The sequence below is a fragment of the Rhodnius prolixus genome, unplaced genomic scaffold (genome assembly GCF_049639745.1).
Source record: "Rhodnius prolixus isolate KJV_2025 unplaced genomic scaffold, Rpr scaffold_4, whole genome shotgun sequence".
NCBI lineage: Eukaryota > Metazoa > Arthropoda > Insecta > Hemiptera > Reduviidae > Rhodnius > Rhodnius prolixus.
Window position 1 is genome coordinate 31861951 of NW_027411614.1, and position 20926 is coordinate 31882876.

Sequence of the window (20926 nt, forward strand, 5' to 3'; positions counted from 1 at the left end):
GAGCAGCGTTGGACGAAGTGTATAAGCCTAAAAGGAGACTATGTTGAAAAATAAAAAAGGTTTACCCCATAAGATTTGGCACAATATTTTAAATTTAATTTTTTGAATTTCCTATCGAACTGAAAATATACCAGTGAAAGTGTTAGTGAATGTAACTACCTAAATCTATTGTTACCTACTTGATAGTCTACAGCTAAGGTCGCCAAAGTGGTCTATATAGACCCCCAGGGGTCTATTTAACAAAACTAGGGCTCGATCTGAGCTAGGGGGTCGAAGGAAAAACAATTTCTAACCCAAAATAGCGAACCTCGCAAAGAAACACTCATCTCATTAATTAAGAAGCAATACTGTAGTTACTTTACTTATTATTTTTACTTATTTATAATTACTTATTATTTAATAAATATTAAGGTATTTAAATTTCATCTTTAAGATATTTTTCATTCATTAAACTATTGTTACACAATGTAAAATAACTTTTAATAAATGTTTAAAATCATAAAATAAATGTACAAACACAGTACCTAATAGATAGTTTTATTTTAATTAACTGAAAATTACTTTTATGGTGGGTCGATGGAGATTTCGAAAAATTATATTGGGGTCCATGATCAAAAACGTTTGGCGACCCCTGGTCTACAGGGTAACTGAAAATGGTTCTACTCTCATCCAGAATTTCAATTTGACTTAGTCTGATTCGAGGAATATGACCGAGCTTTACCATTTCAAAACAAAAACTTAATACCTACTTGCGATTTACAAAATATCATTCTTTCAATTGTTGACAATAAATGATGAAATAGCATTAGTGTAAAAATTAATAGTTTTTATAACTTAAGCAAAGGAATTAATAAAAGTCAGTGGTTAGCGCAGATCTCCAAGTTTACGATAGTTCATATTTTCTCTCCTTCAGCTCACTGTTCGGCGATTGATTTGAGTGCACTTAAAAAGATTCGTGCATCTCAGATGTTGCAGTGCATTACATAAATAAAACAAAAAATAACATTTACTTTTTGTAGCTTCAAGTTCTTATTAAAATTAAAAAGATATTCATCATAACGTTAGGTGTCTAAAATAATTATTACTGGAATTAGGGTGTTGATCTGATCAGGGCGTCCCAAGAGTTAGATAGCTAATATCAATTAAATATATCAATTTAAAGATTTAATTAAACCGTGGCTTCTGTGCTTTATGTTACAGGAGCTGGTCAGCAATTCTGGAGTGCAGCGTAACTGGAGAGGAGTTCTAATAGCTTTAGTTGTGGTACTTATCGTGCTCTCCTTAATTGTAGTGAGTACCCTAATATTAACTCCAGCCGATACTCAACCTCGAATTACTGGCAGTAAAATTTCATTGGCCGACATAAGAAGGTGGACCAATAATGCTACTTGGGCCAGAGGTATTTTTCCATCTTTTTTTAAAATTTAATTCTATTTCTACAAAAGAAAGTCTATTTTGTAAAAAGAAGTTGTAAAATAAAATAGCAAGTGGTTTTTGTTTTTGAGCAAAATAAAGTTGATGAATTATAAAATTTTGTTTAGTGGTTGTTGAACAATGTAGCCAGTCATTTTGATAGTCTAAAAAAAAAAAACTGCTGTAAGTGGATGGCCTATTCTATCCAAAAATAATAAAAATCATAATAATAGGAGAGACTTATAAAAGAGAAGCGGAAAGTACGCCATTGAAACAAACACGCTTTCAGAAATTTGTTCGCTGAAGCAGCACTCTAAGGAAAAATAAAAAATATTGCACTGTACTCATCAACTGTAGTGAAGGGTGCAATATGTTTTTAAACATTTATAACCTCTACCCGAGGCTATTTGTGTAAAATTCTGTATAATAAATATATAATGTACAACATTATAGTAGGGTACAACAAAGTATGTATTTTTTTTTTTTCTGTTTTAATTCACAAACATCATTTTTTACTGTTTACCCATTGTTTTTTGCCCAAAATTCTATCTACCCCTTTTACGTTCCAGTTTCGTGTTTTTTTTCAACTAATGAAAAGATAATTACATACTCTTTGACCATCGCAGCCCAAGAAGTGCCTGAGCCTCAGCCACTGTATAGTTTTCCATCCTTCACGGTCCGTCGACGCCAACCACGCCTCCAAGCCATCCTCCACGTCCCTCAACCATCTCAGCCTTGGTTTGCCTAGGGGCCTTCTCCATTGAGCCTAGGATGTCCATAAAAACCTTTCTTTGTACTTCATATTTCCTCCATCCGATAAATGTCTCCCAATCATCGTAGTCTACCAGCTTTCATACAAGATACAATATTAGATTTCCCACTTCTTGGAGATAATCATATAGGAGAGAGGGGGCACATTTGAACAGAATTTACATTTTCTGTTGCAGAGTGCACAGAATCGTATTATTGAACCTTTTTATTTTGTTTTCTACTACTTTCAAGGCTTCTGACCAGATCTATATCAATAAACAGTTAGTACTTAACATATACATATCTATATTTTTTTAATTTAAAAATTTTGTGTCAAATGTTAATATCTGCCCCACAGGTGGGGTAGCTTTGAACACAATATAAAATAGAAAGAAATGATATTACTTTACTCTGAATCTACCTTCTGTCAGTTATTTCTCTCACTAATACATTACTTTCTCTTTTAAACCACTGAAATCTAGTTCAAAAATCAAGAATGACTCAGTTCGGGATGTTGTACCCGAAGTGGTGATGGGTTTAGTAAGTTTGAACAAAATATTCGGTTTGTTGCGCTTCTTAATGTAGGTTCGGACCACTTTCCCCTTCTCTGCGATTAAACCAAAAGAATTCACAAACTTGCAGGTCGGTAGGGCACATTTTAACTGTGATGTTGAATTGTGCCCCCTCTCCTTCCAAAAAAGAAATTATAATATCCAACACTTTTTGCAAGCAAATAGATTTTTGTAAATACTAGATTTAAAAGTACGAATTCCAAATGTTAATATGGACCAATAAAACTTACACCTTGTCCACTACAATCTTGACAATACACTTCCAAAGCTGCAACAAAAATTTTACTTCCACCTTACAAAATATAACATTCCTCAATTCTGACTTTACCGAACAATGAAAACGAAGGAAAACTCTGTCAATTATACAACAGGTCTATCACAAAATATGGAGAAAATTACCATTCATAAATGTTTTAAATATCTGGCGAGAAATTGAAACTGTTTAAAGGTGCCCCCTCTCCCCTACAATAATATAATGTAGAAGAAATATAAGCATTTTAGTACCTGCTTTCTCCACGACACTTGAACGGTAGTTGATGTAGATTCCGCCTGGAAAAAATGGAATTACTCTACTATACTATACGTATTACTATACTATGTGCAAGAGTATAAAGTCCAAAACTTAAATTTATAGGAAGGAATAAATCAAATCATTGATAGCAATAAACTGCCTGGGAGTTTTCAAATTAATTTAACCTTATCATACTTCTTAAATGGAAGAACCAATGATGATTCCCAGCTGTAATGAAAAATAGCTCTTTAGTGATTAGTCTGATTAATTACTAAAAAAGTTTAACTAACTTTTGTTTCATTTTTAATGAAAGTAATCTAGACTGAAACAAAGTAAATCGAGAAATTAGCACTAAACAATTTTTCTCCAAGGAGAAAGGTTCTCATTGATCGATGAGGTGAAAATGAGACTATGAAAAAAAGAAACAGAACACACCGTAATTCCTTTGACCTGTTTTTAACCTTACGCAAGCTTTTTTATAGCTTCTCGTCACGTGTGCTTTTGTAAAAGAAGTGTATTTCAATATATTCACTTTCTTAAGAACTGAACACACAAGAACTGATGCACAAACTCTCTCTCTGCTCTCAAATTGTAGCGGGTTGTGTAAGTTCTTTTTTTTCTTTCTCGAGCCATTACATTGCCATCAATCATGTGTCCCACAAAAGTCAAGTTTAGCAAAGTGAAGCTAGCAGGTCTTAGTGAGTAACCGCAAGTAGTTGTTTTTGTATTCAATATCTTGAATATGTCCATCTCTTTCTCCGACCCAGCACGACATACCTCCTTAAGATGATCTTTCCATCATCGATAAAACTATTTCTAGTACTTAACCTAAATAACGTTATATCATCTTCCCAAACAGCGTACAGTTTTGTCCATGAAAACAAAATTGATTTAATTAAAAGTTCCTTGTCTGCTTCTTTGTAACATAATTTGAAGATCCATGAAAAAAAATTTTATTTACTAATCTCCTTAAATGAATTGAAAAACAAAAAACAAATTATAATCATTTTACAATTTAAATTTAGGTTATGTTTCTTCGGATTCTCGTACGAGTATTACAGAAAAATTGTGTGCACGTACAGTTAGTTGAAGAAACAGCAACAAAATTTACAGAAAAAAAAAGGGAACTATGCTAAACTGTTAGCACACAGCATCGAGTCTTTCATCAGCTTTTCATCAAGAAATTTGTCAGTTTAACGAGAGAACACTGTCCGGATACCGGCTGCGCTCAAAACAAGTCTCTGGACACTAATGAACCCAGACGCTGATGTGTCTGAAATTAAAAAAAACAAAAACAAAAAGGAAAGAAAAATAATAGTGTTTTTTTAGAGAAACTCTTACTACAGCTGAGAATATTTATTTAAATTACTAAATATACTAGATAATTTCATTACTTCTGGGCTGCACTTTTATTAATATACGAGGTGTGTTCAAAAAGTAACGGGAATTTTTAAATTTCGCGGGTTTGGAGAGTCTGATTGTAAATTTTTTTTTTTATTATGTTGGTACACATGCCCCTGAAGTACGATAAAATTTTCAGTAATATTCATTGTTTACTTCTTAAGTGGCAGCCGTTAAGGTTAGACGTGTTTTTCGAGCTTGGCGATTTTTGTTTGTTAAAAAAAATGGATCAGAGAATTTGTATTAAATTTTGCGTAAAAAATGAAATAAAGTGTGTGAAATGTTAATAAAGGCATATGGTGAGTCTGCTATGAGTAAAACAAGGATTTACGAGTGGTATAAGCGTTTCCAAGATGGCCGCGAAAACGTTGAAGATGACGAACGACCTGGACGTCCAAGCACATCAACAACCGATGAAAATGTGAAAAAAGTGAAAGAAATGGTTATGAACGATCGCCGAATCACAATCAGAGAAGTCGCTGATGATGTTGCCATATCAATTGGCTCATGCCATGAAATTTTTTCGGATGTTTTGGGTATGAAACGTGTGGCAGCAAAATTTGTTCCAAAATTGTTGAATTTCGAACAAAAACAGCGGAGAATGGAAGTTGCTCAAGAGTCACTCAATGAAGTCGACAACGATGCGGATCTACTGAAACGTGTTATAACAGGTGACGAAACATGGGTTTACGGATATGATGTCGAAACTAAGGCTCAATCGTCCCAGTGGAGGCATTCTGGATCGCCAAGACCGAAAAAGGCTCGACAAGTGCGGTCGAATGTGAAGGTTATGCTCACTGTGTTCTTCGATTTTAATGGCATAGTGCATCATGAATTCTTGCCACAAGGTCAAACAATCAATAAGGAGTACTACCTACAAGTTCAACGCCGTTTGCGTGAAGCAATCCGAAAAAAACGCCCGGATTTGTGGCAAAACAATTCATGGATTTTGCACCACGATAATGCACCTGCTCACACTTCATTGCTTGTTCGTGAATTTTTGGCCAAAAACAAAACTTTAACGATGCCCCAGCCTCCATATTCGCCAGACATGGCTCTATGTGACTTTTTTCTATTTCCAAACATAAAGAGAACATTAAAAGGCCGTCGTTTTACAAGCATAGATGACGTTAAAAGCGAATCGCTGAAAGAGCTGAAAGCTATCACAAAGATCGAGTTTCAGAAGTGTTTCGAGGATTGGAAAAAGCGCTGGCACAAGTGTATTGTATGCGAAGGGGACTACTTTGAAGGCAACAATATTTTGTATATTTAGTAGATGAATAAATAAATATTTTTTTCAAAAAACGAAAATTCCCGTTACTTTTTGAACACACCTCGTATATTATTAAATTAGTAATAAATAATTCAGTAAGATTGTTCTAAATTAAGGTTCATGACTAATTGAAATTAATTAATTAAAAAATTTTAATCAAGAGGTTGCGTGGTTCCTTATCTAGAATGCCATCATATATTAATTTGTTCAAAAGCGCAGAAGGTTTTTTTTCATTAATTTAATTACCAAGACGACTGCTGTAATAAGTAATTAATTAAAGAGTTGCTGGGATTTGACTCTAGCAGGTATGTAAGAAGGATGCTTCTATTCAAGTAAATTCCACCTCTCACTACATCAACTTCATTTCGGTTGGTATGTTGTTCAAAAAAAAAAGATCGCAGTTTAATTGGAATTAACTGCCTGTAATGAAACCAAGATATGTCAAGTTCATCTGAAGTGTTCAAAAGTTTTGAAGTGAAGATTATAGTTTTTTGACTAAGCAGACTATTAAGCAAAAGTTTTCGGATATCAACAATATTTCTTGTACGAGTTGTGGCTATTAAATAACGATACTATTTGCTGTAAAACATTTTATTTGAAATTTATACACATTTAGTTATTATCATCTTCAATATATACCACTCCCCTATCCCTACAACGCCCCATGCGAATTTACCATTGTTCGAAACAGTGCTGGAAGTCTTTTTCTGTGAGCTCCTGCATGATGCGTGCCGCTTTTTCTTTCACAGCTTCAACGGACTGAAATCGTGTTCCTTTTAATGCAGTTTTGACTTTGGCGAACAGATAAAAGTCATATGAGGCCAGGTCAGGCGAATAAGGCGATTGGCCTAAATCTGTGATGTTGTACTTGGCTAGAAACATCTTGACAGACAATGCAGAGTGAGCCGGCGCGTTGTCTTGATGGAGAACCCATGACTTGTTCTTCCACAAATCGGGTCGTTTTCTCCTTACTCTTTCACGAAGTTGAGCAAGTGCCTCACGGTAGTAATGTTGATTAATTATAATCGATATTTTCATCCGTTTTGGACGTGGAAGGGCGACCCGGGCGGTCATCATCTCCGACGTCTTCTCGACCATCTTGGAAACGCTTGAACCTCTCAAAAACTTGCGCACGTGATAAACATTCATCGCCATAAACTTCTTTTAATAAAAGATAAGTTTCAGTAGCGGTTTCACCAAGTTTCATGTGAAATTTCCCGACAATTCGTTGCTCTACTACATGTGTAGTATCATGTTTTCGGCAAAACGAAACTAACACCTCTTACACAAACGACGGTTCCGGTCAGACAGATTTCTCTACAAACAAGTGAGACGCTGCAATCGAAAGAGAAGGCTTTACGCTGCACAGCTGTCGGTCGTTAGGATTAGGCGCATGTATAGTTCTTCTGTAGCAGCATTAGTCTCGTTGTTTATTAATACACCTCGTATTTACTAATACAGCTGTAAGTAAATTAAGAAATCAAATATGGTAGTAGAAAGTCCATCCAGTCTCCCAGTGTTTGTTGTATAAGTGGTTATAACTAGTCTTTTCGCTTTTTGAGTTTCAAAGCGACTATTGTCTCCAGGAAAGTCTTATGTCCAGAACCAGACCAGGAGCACTTCTTCTCTTTTGGCTTTCAAAGATAGACAGCTCTCTATTTTGTTAAGCATTTAAATAACCTACAGCTAGGTTTTTATTACCACATACGCCATATATTTCATAGCCACTCTTAAAAATAGTGTTTAAAGTTTATGCTAACTTTTGTATTCGATTCATGCATTATTTAAACTCTGGAAGTTTGCGATGTCCTACTATTTATGCAGGGATAGAGATTCTGTAACCTAAAGAAAACTAGTAGTTGTGATACTGGTGAATTTCGGTCTCAGTTAGGGCGAATATAACCATATCCTTCACTAGCGCACATCTAGATAGGTACTCCCAACCGAGCAAAAAAAATAGCGTGACGAGAAATAATAGAAAGTAAAGCACTTGTTGATCGTACAGAAATTTATAAGCTGTGCCAGATGTCAACAAGTACACAGCGACCTTCCTTTGCTTATAGCATCTTGTAATGAAACAGCTCATTATTGCTCCCACTTCTCAAAAAAAAAAAGATAAGAGATTAAACTAAGAAAATAAATTTACTCAAGTTTAGAGTAAAACTGTGGAACTGTTTTCCGTAAAGCCCAGAACTTTATTTCTGAAGTAACGTTCACAAATTTTCTTCAGACATTGTATCCTAGAAAATAATTTAAAAGTACTTACGTGGGAGACGAGACCATGAATTTCTGATGCAGAACTTTTGTGGGAACTTATTACAATTAGATTGCCAACTTAATGGGTGTCCTCTAGAGTTGCAATCAAATGGCCGTCTGAGAGGAGTTCAAATTAAACTTCCCCTTTTTTAAGAATTTTACTCACCACTTTTTTTTTAGGGAATTGAATACTCGATTGGGCAAAATGTACCGAATTGTTTGTACGGATTGGTTGACATGAAACTAAGGTGTGATAAGATCCGCTTTTAACGGGGGGGTAATACTCTGTTCCGATTACTATCACGTAACTTCTGGTGACCTGTCATTATGTTTCTATTTCAGTTGTTTGTGTTGTTCTGTTCTTAATTGAGAAAAGATCGACTGTATATCATTTCTAAATATTTCTTTTGTTATCGTTGTGTTATGGACAAAGAATATTTTACAAGAACTAAAACATACATTAGAGATGTTACGTTAATTCTTAGACCCTAGTTAACTAAAGGACAAAAATGACAACGTAGAACAAACGTAATTATGTTGGAGCGGCAGGATGTTATTGTCACCTTATTATAATCAGGATAGAAGGTAACCTTCTAGTTATTTAGCCTCTATCAATGGCGATAGGTTTGACACAGTGAGAGACGAATTTAAAGACCTATGTACACCTAAACAAATGAAAAAAAATGTAAAAGTAAGGAACACCCATCTAATTTATTAGATATAATCTTTATTATAAGTTTGTACAATAAATAAATAAGTACATAAAGTTCCAGTGAACAATACATTATGACCATTAATTTATTATGTGATTTTCAGGAAGTGATGTTTTATTTCGTAATTCTCTTGGTGGAATCAGCATCTATAATGCAGATGAAAACCTCGTTAAGGAATTAATAAGCAACTCAACATTTGTAAGTATTTGGACGTTTCCATATGCTTAAATATAATTGTTATGACAAAATTATATCTAATTGAACTTTTCATAATTGAATCCATAAGATTTAATAATAATAATTAAAAAAATGTCTACCTAAACATCTCCGGTTTTGTTTGACCGGTTTTGGACCCTGAGGTTGCTTCCAATATTTACAGGTTTACTCCAAAATAAATCCTTCCTAGGAAGTGTTCTGGATACTTCTGGTACTTTTACACTGAAGATATTCCTGCTCATCGAGAAACAGTTCTCTACTCCACAGCTGAAAATATCTGCATTGTAACTCTATACGCAGACCCTGTACTCGCGTCCCGTGCCCAACAGTATCACATTAACATAATGCAAGTCTTACTTATCTCGTGGAGATATAAAGCCAGTCCCATTAAACGTAAAAATATTACCTTTTCGCTCTGACATGCCACTCTCTCCAGTCCTCCAACCTTGGCGATATTATCCAAGTAAAATACCTAATCTGTCTCGACAAAAGTTTCATATGGAAGCACTGGAACTTATCAGACGGTACGAAAATTTCTCTAGACTTCTTGGCAGAGTCTCAAAATATTTTTCTATAAAACTATTATAACACCCTTTTGCTCGTAAGTAGCGAGGTTTGAGGTTCATCCAGTCCAGCTCCTTCCAGTCAAAGATAATTATCTTTGTATAAAATTAACCCTTCACTCTAACCTTAAAATTTATTTTGTATCACTTATATATAAAAAAAATAGCCACTATAAAAAAAATTCAATAACTCTACCTCTAACTATAGCAACCCGAGCATTCACAGATTTTCCTCGTTCACTATCCCAAACAATCCGCTTAGGGGACTGAAAAGCCGCTTGCCTCACGACCATCTTCCATCGAGAAATTTCTTCAACCAGTAATCCTAAGTATTAATGGAGTTCAACTGCGAGATGTGCCTTCACACATGTTTTTTTAACATGTGCTTATTTCACGTACCAACAGTAGATTCACTTAAAAGAAAAGAAATTGATCGAAAATTCTAAACGAACAGGATCTTAAAGTTATTCTATCAAACTAATATTATTTATAACAGTAATTAGTCGTGTAACTAGTCGTTATAACTAATAAACTTACCTAGGTAGTCTTTTTTGGGACTGTTTTTTTTTTTTTTTAATCCCAAAGAAAAGAGAAACTTTTGCCAATTTTAGTCTTTTTTTTCAATTTTTGCCAAGCTTTTGATCTAGAAACTGAGAATCTTAATGGCTGTGAAACATTTATGGCACTTAAGTTTACTTTAATTTAAAATAACGTATAGTTTGATATAATAAAAAATCTTTTGTTTCAGAGACAATTAAACGCTGTTGACTTTAAAGTTTCTACGGACTATAAATATGTTCTCTTCATTACTGAATCTAAGAAGGTAATTAAATAAGAATTTGAATTTAAGTGAAATAAATGTAATTAAATATCTTAACATCTTCATATTTTTTTTTTTCTGACATGTTACGTTATCATTAAATGAAAGATGTACGCTTTAAAATAGATAGGAATTCATAAATGGTCTTGAATTCTATAATTTTTATATCATCTAATGATGTCCCAAAATAAACTACACTCAGAAGCATGGTTTTAATTTCATTGTAAGTTTATATTAGATAATACGTCGATTAGAAGGCCGTCAAAATATTTCCAAATTGGCCAAGACTGCGTAAGAATTTGGCTCGATGATGGTGGCAGATTAGTGAGTTAAGGCCCGGAGCTGGAAGAATAACCCGCTAACCCGTAAAGACTAGCTTGTTTGGAGAAATGGCAAAAGTATTAACTAAAAGGGTAGTCCTACCTTAACTGAAAAGCTAGTTAGAATGGCTACATTACATTCCATCTTTATGTGCCTCCTGTGACGTGTTAGTGTAGCTGAAACTGTAAAAATATCCAACCCAAATCAACAACGATGATTGAGTGACTAGAAATGAAGTTACTCTTTAAAAATAAGAAAATAGTCACCAATACAAGAAATCGCAGTGACTTAAAATACGTAGTTGGACATTTTCGGACTTTATCTCAACCAAGTCATTTGTGTAACACATTAAAATCAAACCATCGAAATATCGTATAAACATGTCGGTGGTAAAGTAGCTTTTATAAGCAAGCTTACCCTTGAAGGTCATGTTATTAATTTTAAAAAAGTCCCCAAAATCAATATTGATAGAAAAATGTTCGAATCAAAGGTGCTGCTGCTTAGCTGCTGAGCTAAGTGAAAAAAACAAAATAGTTGTAGCCATTTTAATAAAATTTGTTAAGATAAAAAAAAAAGAAGAAAACTATAAAGTAAAAAGACACTTCGTGAACTTTGTTGCGGTGGTACCCAATTAGGATTTAACGATAAAACTTCCTGCCAATTTCTTTTTTTAAAAAAATCGTTCAGAAATACTCTTCAAGTTACTACAATAAATTTTTTAGATTCAAGAACTACGAAACATACATTTTTGGATTGAATGGAATCTCAAAATATCTAGTATAACCGCAATGCTTGTTCTCTCGCACCATAAGAATGAATTGTAGAAATAAATTAAAATGTATAAGAAGAAATTTAAGTAATACTAGTTTTAGTATGACTGGAATTAAATCAAAAGTTCTGAAAGTAAGTTATTCTGTACATTTGGAGCGTAAGATTAGAATAATGATTCATTAAAACAGCTCCGTACAACTGTACAAGGACAGTTAAATGGTAAAAAGTTTTTTACTATTTGAAAACTTTTCTTCTACTAATCCCATGGAAAGAAGGATTTTACTTGTTTAAGCTGAGGTCTATTGAAATCCTTGGTTTTATAGAATTGGTATTATTACTCATTTTTCTCAATAATCATTTTAAGTTATACCAGCTTCTTATTGAAGTAAATCATAATTTAGAATTAAAAGACTCAAAAGCCTATTATTAGCCGACCAATAGACACTGTACGCTTACAGCGTAGATGATAAGCTCATTTTTATGTCAAAAGCTTGAAAATTGCTTTGAATATTTTTTTTAAAAACATAAACTAAAAGTAAACTAAATTCCATAGACGTTCAGGTAATAAATGAGCCACATATGTTTTCGAGGTAGACAAGCTGAAATTATCCCGCTCTTTTAAGAATAAACTTTTACGTTAAACAGTTAGCGAAAATAAAAATATTTTTGTCTAGTTGGAAGCCTCACATTAGCTATATGAACGGTTGTTTTTATTTATGTAAAATTACCACCATTTCCAAACAGTTTAGGAACTGATTAGTTCAAAACAGTGGCACTGGACTCACTCACAGAGTTGAGTAACCGAATTCAAAACCATATGCCACTCCTTATATTTTCTCTTCAAAGAAGCTTCTAACAGCTCACTGTCCAGAAAAAGACAGGATAATCTAGAATGAGAAAACATGATCATCCAACATAGTTTATAATTTTTACAATGTTAAAACCAGTAAAAGGCTTCAGGAGAACAAAGATTCAGTTAGCTTATTTCAGCTGCATAATTTTTTTAAACGAAAGATTTCTAGATCCCTTGGAGAAATAATTACATTGTGTAAAACAATAGTATTAAAAAAAAAAAAAAACATAATCGGTCAAAAATAACTTTAAAAACGTATGATTCTTTGTAATATTCGCGTGCAGGAAAAATGGAGATTAAAAAAAGGAAAAAACGATTATAATATTAATTGAAATTCTGTAATATCCAATAATTTTTTTATATTTTATTTTACGAGAGTTATATATTTTGTACCGTTAGGGGCTTTTTTAAAAAGAAGAATTTTTATTTAAAACACAAGTTCTTTATTACAATATTAACCTGATATATATAAAATAACGGTTACAAAGATATCAAGGGAAGGGAACTTCACTACTGATAGGTTGAACGGAACTTGGACAAAGTCTGGGCAGAACTTAACTCGGGCAGCGGTTGGACAGAACTGCAGGTAGAACTTAACTCGGGCAGCGGTTGGACAGAACTGCAGGTAGAACTTAACTCGGGCAGCGGTTGGACAGAACTGGCTGGCCTGGCCTGGGTGACGTATTTATATGTTTGAATACTGCTGTTCTCAGAGGAAATATATTTATGCTGAGTCTCGAGGTTTCCTGTATATAACTCCTCCCTCCTTAAGTTTTTCGTGTCCTCACGAAATTTGGAAGTGTGAGGAGTTCATCGAATTTGGAGATGTTGTTGGTAGGCTGCCATTGTTGATGTACGAACTGGTGGCAGGGGAGTCACTGAAGCATCTGTTGAATTGTCTTCTGGTTGCTGGGGCTCACTTCTATTAAAGAGTTTTACAATTTTATAGATTTTTCTTCTATAACGGATGATTAGATGAGTGATTGAGAGGCAGAGAGCTATGATGGCGATGATGAATAAAGTTGTAGTGTAGTCTGAGGTGGATTCCTCTTCTAGTTCCTCTAGGGGTAACATTTTAATATTTAAGTAGTGAAGGTCAAGGAAGGAAATATTAAGATGATCATACTGATCAGGGATAGAAGGATTAATTAACATGTGCTCGAATTCATTATAGATATATAAAGGTTTACAATTAGTTACTTTTTCATTAATTTCTAAAGTTAACAAAGCAATGTTCTTAATGCTAACTGTAAGACTTACATTGTTTCTATCAATGTTTACAGTAGGGGTTTCATATACTAAGTATTTATTTACGGCTTCAACATATTTTATGAAAGGGTTAGGTTTGGGTATATTTACCTTTTTGCATTGGCTTTCAATGTTATTATTTAGTAAGTTATTTGTACATTCATTATGAATGATAGTGGCATTCTTGCAATAATAATTGTTTAATAATAGTTCACAATGAGCTGTGTATAGTTTGTTAGTTTTCAGGACTAATGAAGGGGAAGTAATTATAGTAAAGGTCTGATTCAAGTGATCATAGGGATAGGACAAAAGAAAATAGGTTTCCGTTAAGGGGGATTTAATTGGGAGTTGGACTAAATAATGGAGATGAGTGGGTGTGATGGAACAGTAAGTTTTTCCTACTTGCCATAATATTTCGGCATTGTTAGATATTAATTCGACATTGTTAAGGGACTGTAGCTGCATTAGTTCCTTTTGGGAAATTATGCTACTATGGATTAAATTTAATTTGCAAAATTCGACTGAGTCGTCTAAATCATTAATTTTATTTATTATTAGGGTAAGGGCCGAATGAAGAGTGGTGTACAATTGGTTGATCTCAATTGTGTTACTTATATCGTAGTTAAGTAGTTTCCTAACTTTAGAATTATTGTCTCGAATAATGGAGATGTCTTTATTAAAATCATTAATTAATTTTTTATTAATAGTTAATTGTTGAAGGATATTATGTTCTAGATGGTAATCATTTTTCTCAATTTTTCTAATGACTTGGTCATAATACTCTTTGTCATTTGCATCCATGTTACCAGTTATCCAGGATATGGCTGTGCCTAAGGCATTTATTAGGCCGCGTTTGGGTCTAGTTACTTGGGAATTCACTAATACGTGATCGAGTTTATTTTGGGCGTACTTAATATGGGCTTTCATATAGGATTTTAACAACGTATGGGAGCTTGTTTTGAGGTGTTCTACGTAGGCTTGTTTAGGGTTCTGTTTAGGTTCTACTAGGGAGTCAAGGGTGTTGTCAATGTTAGATAATTCTTCTTGCAAGGAGGTAATATTGATAGAATGTATATAAGTGAAGTATTTTTCCATTATATATGAATTTTGGATTTTAATTGGTATTATTCCAGGACCTTTATTCAAATTGGTAACTTTATGAGTTGCCACTAGTTCCAGGCTTAGGAGAATCAGGAGGACGATCATTTTCGTTCTTTTGTGTGGTTGCCTGCGAACAAGAAGGTTCACGTGAATGATTTTCAAATTTTCTTGGGCGTTTAAGTTGTGAGGGGTGAATTTTGGTTTTCTTGGTTTTGCCAGTTAAGACTTTTTGTTTAGTTTTATCGTATGTTACTGATATATACCTTGGTTTAGCTTTGTTTCTATTATGGGTTTTTATATAAATTTTTCCTGGGGGAATTTCTACATTTTCTCTGTTTTCATTTAGTAAATTAGTTCTTTCCTCTTTTTCCTTTTCTATTTGTTCTTTAATTACTTTATGTATGAGTTGTTTTTCTTTGTGATATTCATCAGTTTGAATTTCAAAAATGGTTGTTTGATTTTGTTCTGTAAGAGTTGTTATGCCAAAACTAATTTCATTGGGGCTAAGTTTTAGTGTATTATTTGGAGTGTTGTTGTATGCTATGGTTGCTAGCTTTAGAGTTTGATTTAAAGGTATCTTAGGATCTTCGATACGGATCAGATTAAGTAATTCTATAAAGGTTGAATGAGCTCTGTTAATGAGTCCATTGGAATTATGGTGGTGCGGAGTGGTTAGATAAAGGGAGATATTATTATAATTTAAGAAAGATTCGAATCCTTTATTGGCGAATTCTTTACCATTATCAGCTTGGATTTCGCTGGGTGTAGGGAAGTTACTAAGGTAATCTCTTAATTTATCAATTACTTCTATACTATTCGTGGAAGTGATTATATAGGCTGTCATTCGTTTGGAAAAACAGTCAATTATAGTTAATATTAGGTGATTAGAAAAGAATAGGGTATCAATTTGAAGTCTTTCAAAGGGTCTGCTTGGGGTAGGTGTTATCTGGAATTTTTGTTTTGGAGGGTTCCTCTCATATTTAATTTGTTTGCAGGTATCGCAATTGTTAATTACTTCTGTGATTGTATCTGTCATACGGGGCCAATAATATTTTGTTTTTAATCTTTTATATATGTCGTTTATTCCTCTATGGCATGTTTTACCGAGGTGATGGTTTTTAATTAATTCTACTTGGTCTTCTTTTTCTTCAACATCTATATTAATTTTAAAATATCTTTTTATACGGATTGAGGGGTATGTAGTTATTACTATATCTTTAAATATTTGGAATACATCATCTAATATATTGTTCATTACTACAGCTTGATTAGAGCAATAAATACCATATGTGGTGTTGGGTTTTAGGAATTCTAAACAATGTTTAGTGAGTGTCTCTTTATGTGGCCATGCTACTTGCCATATTAATCTACTTCGATTGCCGAAGTATGTTTTTCTTTTACTGTTGGCAGGATTGCCAATGTTAATATGGATTTGGTGTTTTTCTATGTTGACACATTTTTTATTATCTGGGAGTATAATTATTTGATTCGGGACAATATCTGGAGCAATTTCTCCGGAGGGAATTTCTTCATTTGTAAGGTCGTTATTCTCTTTTGGGGAATCTGATTCATTTGATTCATCTAATTCATTTAGGGTTTTTGATACGAGTTCATCTAGGTCTATAGGGTCTGAAGGTTCACACCTTTCTTCTGGGGGATTGATTTCATCCATTATCTTGGAGATTTCTTCTTCTCTTGGGGATTCTAATAGTTCGGTTAATGTTTGCTCAATAAATGGGGACTCTAAAGGATCAAAGGGGTCGATGTCATCTAAGTTTTCATTTGGATTTAATAAGGGTATGTCGTCTAGGGAGTCTTCACTGCTATCATTCAAGAGGATATTTAAGGGGATAGGATTTCTTGATAGCGCGTCGGCTACATAATTGGTTTTTCCGTCTACGTGTTTTATTTCAAAATCATAATCAGAAAGCTGGGTTTTCCATCTTAGGAGTTTAGCACTAGGGGTTTTCATATTATGCAAATACTGTAAGGGTTTATGGTCTGTGCAGATGATGAAATCTCTGCCGTACAGGTAGGGTCTAAAATGTTGACAGGCCCATACGATAGCTAACAGTTCTTTCTCTATCGTACTTAGGGCTTCTTCACTTTTATTTAATGTGCGGGATGCATATGAAATTGGGAGATCTTTTCCTAATGTGTTCTGGGATAGGACTGCTCCTATGGCGTAATTAGAAGCATCTGTGGTTAGGGTGAATGTTCTGCTGAAATCAGGGAATTGCAGAATTGGACTGTTGATTAACATATTTTTAAGTTTATTAAAGGACTCGATGTAGGCATCGCTTATGTCAATGGATTCACTATTTTGTCTTAATTTTTCAGTTAGGGGTTTAGCTATCTTCACGTAATTTTTTATCATTTTCCGGTAATATCCGGTGAGGCCGAGATATTGTTTAATTTGTTTTTGTGTTTTTGGTATGGGGAATTCTTTGACTGCTAATATTTTATTGGGGTCAGGTCTAATTCCTTCTGAGGAAATGATGTGGCCTAGAAATTGAATTTCTTTTTTGAAAAATTCTGTTTTGTCAAGTTGGACTTTTAAATTGTGGTTTTCTAATAGTTGGAAAGTTTTTTCTAAATCTGTGATATGTTCGTTGATTGTTTCCGAAAATACTATAATGTCATCCATATAAACTAATATATTTCTTGTATTGGCAAAAATGCTGTTCATTGCCCTCTGGAAGGTAGGTGGAGCATTTTTTAATCCGAAAGGCATCCTGAGGAATTCATAGTGACCAGAATCGGTGCTGAAGGCGGTTTTCGCTATAGAATTAGGTTCCATTTCAATCTGGTGGAAACCAGATGCAAGGTCAATAGCACTAAAGTATTTGGCATTGCCTAATTGGTTAAGCAGGTCTTCAATATTAGGTAAAGGGAATCTATCATTTATCGTTTTTTTATTTAAATTTCGGTAGTCAATAACTACCCGTATTTTCTTTTTACCGGAAGCATCCTGTTTTTTGGGCACTACCCATATAGGGGAGTTGTAGGGAGAATTGGAGGGACGTATTATTTTGTTATCAAGTAATTTTTCTATTTCTTCGTGTACTAACTCCTTGTACACAAATGGGTATCTATAGTTTCTAGAATATACAGGTGCCTCATCTTCCGTTTTAATTTCATGTTTAAGAAGGTTAGTTGAACTGAGCTTATCGTTCTCGAGACGTATTATTTTAGGGTATTTGGATAGTAGGTTTAATAAAGGTTCTTTTTCATTGGGGAGCATATGTTCTGTTCTTATGAGTTTTTCGATCTCGTTTTGGGATATGCTTTTGTGTTGTGTAATATGTAGTTGGGTGTTATGATTTTCCGAATTTTCTATAGGTATGGTGACGCCAGGATATGTTATAGTATTAGTTCTAAAATTGAGAACTAGGTTGAGTTCAGTCATGGTGTCTTTTCCTAGAAGCATGTTATAGTCGTCTGAGAAAGGAAACACATAAAGCTTAGCGGTGTGACTAATTCCAAAGTGAGGTTGTAAATTAAGGGTGATATAAGAGTTTCCGCTTTTGGCTCCTGCTGGAGTTATTATGGAAAAATGTTCAGAGTGAACGGGTGTATTGGGGGGTATTGACGTTGGTGTAACATAATTTCTGGTTGACCCAGTATCAATTAGCCATTTGTATTGAAGATGGTCGCTACAATAAGGGAGAGTTTTTACTTCGGGTTTACTATCGGACTTACACTGTTGGAGTTGCCGTTGTCTAAAAAAGATTCGAGTTGGTTTACTCTTTCTGTTAATTGCTGAATTTGGGATTCTTGTGAGTCGTGTGTGGCCATGTGTAGGGGTGCTGGATTTCTTTTGTGAGGGTTCGAAGGTTTTTGATAATTTGGGGGTGGTCTCGGTTCACGAGGTTGTTGATTGTAGGGAGGCCTAGGGCCATTGCTTTTCCATGAGTCTCTGGAATTATAGTGGGAGTTAGGGAAAGGTCTATGCTGAGTTTGCGTTTGCATTAATGGGGAAGGATAATTTGAGGTCGAAGGAAAACTTGGGTTACGATAACTTGTTGGGTTCTGCTGGTGTCTCCTTTGAGGAGGATTACGAGGTTGTTGAGAAGGGGATCTATAGGATGATTGGGGTTTCGTGTACAATTGGTCAATTAGGAACATACATTTAGTGTTTAAAGTCTCTCTTAATTTTTCTAAAGACGTAGGATTAAAGGTCATTACATGATTAGACAATTGCCATGGGGTAGTTGAATAGAAATGGTGGATAACTTCTTTTTCTAAGTATTGCATAGAAGTTAATATAATTTCTTCACTAATGCCATCAATCATATATTTGGCATGGATTAGGTGTGTTATAGATTCTAAACGAGTTAGGTAGTCGGTTGGGAGTTCTTTAAAATGGGGCTTCATATTATAAATTTCGGACTTTAATGTTTCGAAAGATTTTGAACACGAAAAGTTTCTTTTTAAGATGTCTAATAATTCTTTAATAGTGTGGATTCTTTTAGTTAAAATTAAGGATTGCGCGGATCCTGTGATTTTGGCTTTTATTTTATTAAGGAGAAGGTATTCATTAGTGGAATTTTCTATAATGTTGGGTCTACAGGTTACGTTATAAACGTCTTCGACTGTTTGAGTAAAGTATAATAATTCATAAGGGTCTCCGTTAAATATGGGAATATGATCATAATCTTCTTTTCGTAAAGGGTGACTAATACGTGGTAATGAAGAGCTTGTGTGGGAACACGGAGTCTGAGTATCCGTTTGGTCATAGGGGGTAAGGACTGGGGGTAGCAGGTCGGAAGTGTTAAGATTAGTATGCATTTTATACAGCTCAAGTGATTACAGTATAAGACAGAGTTGTATGATTAAAATATGTTGATTTGCCTTCTTCTTATCTGTTAAAATAATATTTATTCAGTTATACTGGTTTGCTTTTTCTTTATCTTATCTTATAGGGACTTTTTATAAATTCTTTATATCCGTTACACTTCTTTATAAAGATATCTTAGTCTTTATAATCTAATAATTATTCGAGAACTTATTTATTCTTTATATCAATTATACTTTCTTTTTATTATAAGGATTAATAATTATATGGGGACTTATTTTATTTTTACAATATATCAATTATGTTTATCTTTTTGGGACTGGGACAATTAATACTGCCCTTGCCTACTTTATATGTTTTTAATTTATTGTTTCGGCAGGGTAATCAAGGGGATTTTATAATGCTTGGGAAAGTACATATATATGTATAGGGACTTTTTCTTTATAATTATATAATTCTTACTTAGGGGAATTTATTTCTTCTACTCTTTCTTTTACTTATAATTATTTTATTCTTATAGGGACTGGGATAATTAATTCTGCCCTTGCCTACTTTATATGTTTTTAATTTATTGTTTCGGCAGGGTAATCAAGGGGATTTTATAATGCTTGGGAAAATATATTGTATATGTATAGGGACTTTTTCTTTACAATTATATAATTCTTACTTAGGGTAATTTATTTCTTCTACTCTTTCTTTTACTTACAATTATTTTATTCTTATAGGGACAGGAAGAATTAATAATGCCCTTGCCTACTTTATATGTTTTTAATTTATTGTTTCGGCAGGGTAATCAAGGGGATTTTATAACAACTAGGGGAATTTATTTCTTTTACTTTTTCTTCTACTTTTCTTTTACTTATAATTATTTTATTCCTTTTGGGACTGGAATAATTAATATAAGTAATTATTTTATTCCTTTTGGGACTGGAATAATCGATGCGGTTATTTTATTCCTTTTGGGACTGGAATAATTGATGCGGTTATTTTATTCCTTTTGGAGATTTTTAGGGACAATACAAAAATGTATACACTATTTGATAAAAAGCACATACAAAATCTTAAGACAAATGCTTAAAAGAAAAATTAAAATAATAATAATAAAATAATTACGGCTTGAGTTCTGCCCACCTGATGTTGAATGCTGAATAGATGTTGACCCAGAAGTCTTCTGCTCTCTCGCTCTCAATCACTTTTGGTACGATGTTTTGGAAATTATTAAATTGTTTATGCACTTAAAGTCTCTGCAAAATAGGGACCGTTTATGTCAATTCGAGTCTCTGCAATCGGGCGCCAGTTATATATTTTGTACCGTTAGGGGCTTTTTTAAAAAGAAGAATTTTTAT

The 20926-nt window shown here is 33.7% G+C and overlaps 1 protein-coding gene across 5 annotated transcripts in view; it reads left to right on the forward strand.

Moving 5' to 3' along the window:
- Window positions 1–20926, forward strand: part of LOC141455996 (inactive dipeptidyl peptidase 10-like) — a 333209-nt gene that overhangs the window by 296080 nt on the left and 16203 nt on the right. For all 5 annotated transcript variants that reach the window (XM_074131549.1, XM_074131545.1, XM_074131548.1 and 2 more), the window contains 3 exons: window positions 1201–1399; window positions 8993–9087; window positions 10417–10491. In XM_074131549.1, the coding sequence (XP_073987650.1) occupies window positions 1201–1399; window positions 8993–9087; window positions 10417–10491 (369 nt within the window). The remainder of the gene's footprint in view (window positions 1–1200; window positions 1400–8992; window positions 9088–10416; window positions 10492–20926) is intronic.